Genomic DNA, 4,963 nt, shown 5'->3' on the forward strand with positions numbered 1-4,963 from the left:
CATTTCATTTTATTTATTTACAAATAAGCTTACAGTCTATAACCAAGGCGCTTACATGTTATTATATCATACATGGTATGTTACACTTACACTATAAAATTACATGTCAAAATTACAAAAAAAAAGAGAAACAAATTCAATTATATAATATTATGTCAGTAAAGTAAATAAATAATTATCAATTAAATTAAATTCAAAAATTCATAAATGCCTTTGATAACTGGGTAAGACGCATGATAAAAAATGTCAACGTCAGGTAATCGCAGAGACATATCATTTAACAGAGCGATAGCTCTTGCAGAGGGAGCGTTTGCAGCCCAGCGCGTGCGCCTCACCGAGCCCGGGCACGCGAACAGACGCCGGCGGCGGCGCCGCCGCGAAACCACCGCCCCACCCTCCCCTGCCGCTGGGCAACGGCGAGGGGGCGGCACCGATAGACCTATTCTAGACAGTGCAGATGGATTCGCGACTTGGTTGCGAAGTAGCTTATAGTAATGTACCATCAGTAACAACTTCCGCCGCAACTCTAATGTATCCATCCCGACCATACCACTGACAAACAGTGATGGATACAAATAAGGATAATATCCAAACTTTTTCCTATACAGAAATCTAGCAAATTTCCTCTGGATTTTTTCTATCATGAGGGTATACTTGCTTTCGTGTGGATCCCAGACACAAGCGCCAAATTCAAGTTTGCTGCGAACATAGGCGTTGTATAGCAGCTGCAAAACACGAGTGTCACGAAACTGGCTAGATACCCTCATGACAAACCCCAGGACCTTATTCGCCTGCTTACAGATGTTGGTAACGTGCGTCCTAAAGTCAAGTCTCGAGTCCAAGGTCAGCCCCAGGTCAGTTATCTCATCAACGCGATCCATCACTGCGTCTTTAATGTGATATTGTTTAATGTGAGGTGACCGAATTCTCGAGAAAGTAATAACTTTACATTTGGAGGTGTTAAAATGCAGTTTATTGTTCTCACTCCACTCGGTCACCGCGTCAATGTCCCTCTGGAGATCTTCTAGATCAGACTTGTCTCCTGCTCCCAGATACAGTTTCAAGTCATCAGCGAACAACAAACAGCCAGCAGTGTGTACCACCCTCGGCAAGTCATTTATCATTATCGTAAATAATGTTGAGCCAAGAGTGCTGCCCTGACTCACGCCGGACCGAGTGAAAAAGGGCCTTGAACTATATCCACCCCATTCAACATACTGGTTTCTGTCACGAAGGTAACTAGATAGAAAGTTCAGTAGGTGCGGCGTAAAACCCAGGGCACTGCATTTTTGAAGCAGGATATCGTTGTCTACCAGATCAAATGCCTTTTTGAAGTCGAAATAAGCCGCATCCACCTGCCGACCTGCATCCAGTTCATCTCTGACGTGGTCCACAAAGTTCACATGGTTAGTGACAGTAGACCGTGCACGACGAAATCCGTGCTGACTGTCACCTAACCAACATTGTATCTGAAGGCTGATGCGGCTTTCTATTATGGACTCAAATAACTTGGCGAAACCTGGTAGCACAGCTATAGGTCTGAAATTGGACACATCACGACCGGTGCCGCTCTTAGGAACAGGAGTCACCCTCGAGACCTTCCAACATGCTGGATACTCCCCATTTTTCAGACTTAAGTTAAAAATGTGTAAAAGTGCTGCCTCGAGAACTGAAATACAGTCTTTTACCAGAAAAGATGATATGTCATCAGGTCCAGCAGAAGCTCGTGCTTTTAAATCTTTTGCTGCTTTATGAAGGTCTGCAGCATCTATCTTTTCCACTGCCACGCGTGCACTACTAACTGGAAGGCCGGAACAACTTTGCGCCGCCAACTTAGCATTCAAGAGTGGAACATCCCCCTGAAATACTGAGGCGAAGTATTCAGCAAAAGAGTCTGTCGCTTCTTGTCCCATCACAGTCTTCCCTTTGTACACAAACTCGGTGTCACATCGTCTATCCTTCCTTTTACTGTCAACAAATTTCCAAAATTTACTAGGATCGTCAGTAATGTCTCTCTCAATACTGCGTATGTAATGTCGGAACGCACTTTCAATCAAAGTCTTTACATGCGTCCTATAGTATCTAAACATTTCCAGATTAAAAAGCTCTCCTTTCTCTCTGTACCTTTTTAAGTGAAAATGCTTAAACTTGATGTTTTTAATAATATCTGCAGTAAACCAGGTAGGATAACAATATCTATTTCCAGATGCAGGTTTTTTGAGGGGGACATTACTGTCGATACAATTTTTCAATTTGGCGTAAAATAATTCAGCGGCAGTGCCAGAACAGTTCTCAGTGAGCACATCACCCCAATCAATATCCGATATAGCGCTATAAAGCACTCTAAGATCAGCCTTACGAAAGTTCCATTTAGGACCCGAAACAGGAGGACGAGGCTGCAAGGTCGGGGAACGCATACCAACACGTTTAAACTTTACCAATACCTCAAGGGGTGGGTGGTACGTATCAGCCGGTACAAACGCATCGACTTCGCCGCAAACGCTCACTCTCTCAGTCTCTGGGGTAAAGCCGCTCAAAACCAGGTCTAGCATACCATCATGCCCATTACACACATTATTATGTTGATACAGTTGACAAAATTCCATAAAACATTTAAAATTATTCTGGACATTTACACTACACGAATTCAAATTAAAATCACCTAAAATAATAATTTCATGGTCAGGGAATTTACAAATTACATTTTCTAAACATGTCAAAACTTTCAAATATTGGTCATCTCTATAACTAGGTGGGAGGTAAACCACGCAACACACAAATTTTACCGCTTTACCCACGACTAAAGCAGAAACTAGTTCCATGTCGTTACTTAAACCATCGATATTAGACAGACGACGCACAGATAAGCTTTTGTGCACAGCAAGCAACACACCACCCCAGCCCACATCACCTAGTCGATCTTTCCTTAACACTATATAATCTTTGGAGAATAGCTCTGCGTCCTTCACTGAACTGACAAGGAAGGTCTCAGTTAGTGCTACGACGCTGTATGAGCTCAGCAGCATGTTAGTATGGAAGACATCAGTTTTCGACCTCAATCCGCGTACGTTCTGGTAGTAGAAGCTAATACTCTGCGTTGATTTACTTCTCGCTGTTTTTGCTTTGGACATGGTAGATGCCTATTAAAATGTGTGTTTTTAAGTTGCCACATCCAAACTTCCCTTAAAGTATTCTTAGCAAAACCGCGCGTTATCTTTGTATTGCCAGCCCCTAATACCTACCGGAACTAATTCCGAATCTGCTCCTCACTAAAACTCACTTTCGCTTTATACAAAGGTATTTATAATCCTTCAGGGAGATTTATGATTACGGAATGCAGTAGAAACTTAGCAAATTATACTGTAAATATCATATTTATGCTGACGACCTGCAGGTGTACTTGCCTGTCAAGCCTATTGATACTCCTAGCGTAGTCAATAAAATCAATGACGATCTGGAACGGATAATTCAGTTGTCCAGCCGAAATAGTTTGGTTTTAAACCCTCTCAAGTCAAAATTTATAATATTAGGCTCTGATAAGCAAAGACGTGATATTAACAATTGTAACCCTGTTATTAAAATCGGCACGGACCGTATTGATCTGGTCCCAGAAGCTAAAAACCTAGGCATTCTTATGGACGGTAAACTAAATTTCCATAACCATGTGATAGACATTTCAAGAATATGTTTTTATCGACTTAAGATACTATACCAAGTTCGTAAATATATGTCAACTGATGTTAGAATTGCTCTTTGTGAATCACTAGTCTTATCAAAACTGAATTATGCAGATACGGTTATAGGAAGATGTCTTCTATACAAAACAAAAAAGCTCATACAGCGAGTGCAGAACGCATGTGCTCGATTTTGTTTCGTTATACCGCCCAGAACTCATATAACTCCTTACCTTAATAACAGCGGGCTGATGAACACGGAGTCACGTCGTTTATTGCATTTCGCATGTATGCTATTTGGCATTATTAAGTCATTGACACCCCAATATTTATCTAAAAAATTGCAATTTTCTCAGCGGCATGTTAGAGAAGCTACTCGTCTTATCTGCCCACGGCACAATACAACTGCATTTCGTGGTAGTTTTAGATACTCTGCCACGAAATGCTGGAACAACATACCGCCGCCCATAAGAAACACACATTCCATTTTGTCTTTCAAAGTAGAATACAAAAAGTATATTCTGAATTTGCAGAAATCTGCTCAAAGAGTGGATCACTTGTAAGTGCCAACCTTTACTCTAATAAGTCTTACAAAAATATGTTATTAAATAAGCCATATATCAATTTAGTTTAACCAATGTTAGTTAAATTTACGTGCTGACGCGATCGCTTGGACAGGTCTCCACGGAAGACCAGCGTCAAGATACCTGAAAGGTAACTTGACATCAAGCTGAGGGGAGACCTTTTCAGTGACGTTTATGTTTTATATTAATAAAAGTGTATTACATTTAAGCAATATTGTAAGCGTCCTGAATAAATTTATTTTCTTTCTTTCTTTCAAATTGGTTTGTCCCCGAACCCAATTCTGAACCCAAATATTTTAAAACCTCACGGAGACTACCAATAAACCACTGGCTAATCAAAAACTGTAAATTGTCATATTGCTATAAAGCATTTTTTTTGTCATGACCGGAGCTTAAAGAATATGGTAGTTAACACATCTATTTAGTGAAGCTGCTATTAATAAGACACACATTTGTGTTCTTCTTCGCACTTCTACTTGTTCATTTAAATATATCTCAACTTATTTTACCAAAAAATAAAAACAAGTCCATTAAGCGCGTAAACAAAACATTTATATCTGTTTGTGCAAACGGGATGCAGAAGCCGGCGATACGGCGTGAGAAATGCGCAGCTTCGCGGCTTTATTCTGTTAAAGTGCGCCTTTGCGACGAAATAACGCCCCGCGGGCACTGCCGTGCAAACTAAACTGTACACAAAGTTTCATT

At 40.8% G+C, this 4,963-nt stretch overlaps 1 protein-coding gene across 1 annotated transcript; it reads right to left on the reverse strand.

Moving 5' to 3' along the window:
• Positions 1–273: 273 nt before the first annotated feature.
• Positions 274–3,131, reverse strand: LOC134749640 (uncharacterized). Its single transcript, XM_063684660.1, has 3 exons — positions 2,795–3,131; positions 762–2,545; positions 274–444 (listed from the first exon to the last, which is right to left on the reverse strand). The coding sequence occupies exons 1-3, from the start codon at positions 3,129–3,131 to the stop codon at positions 274–276; spliced, it is 2,292 nt and encodes a 763-aa protein (XP_063540730.1).
• Between the last annotated feature and the right edge of the window lie 1,832 nt (positions 3,132–4,963).

The sequence above is a fragment of the Cydia strobilella genome, chromosome 2 (assembly GCF_947568885.1).
Source record: "Cydia strobilella chromosome 2, ilCydStro3.1, whole genome shotgun sequence".
Classification (NCBI taxonomy): domain Eukaryota; kingdom Metazoa; phylum Arthropoda; class Insecta; order Lepidoptera; family Tortricidae; genus Cydia; species Cydia strobilella.

What these genes read in the sequence shown, in the direction of transcription:
- LOC134749640 (XM_063684660.1), bottom strand. Translation starts at nt 3,131, where the DNA reads ATGTCCAAAGCAAAAACAGCGAGAAGTAAATCAACGCAGAGTATTAGC. An exon ending in AGTTTCTGCTTTAGTCGTGG is followed by an intron (nt 2,546 to 2,794) that starts GTAAAGCGGTAA and finishes ATGGTATGCTAG; the next exon opens with ACCTGGTTTTGAGCGGCTTT. An exon ending in TCCTGGGGTTTGTCATGAGG is followed by an intron (nt 445 to 761) that starts GTATCTAGCCAG and finishes TGCACTGTCTAG; the next exon opens with AATAGGTCTATCGGTGCCGC.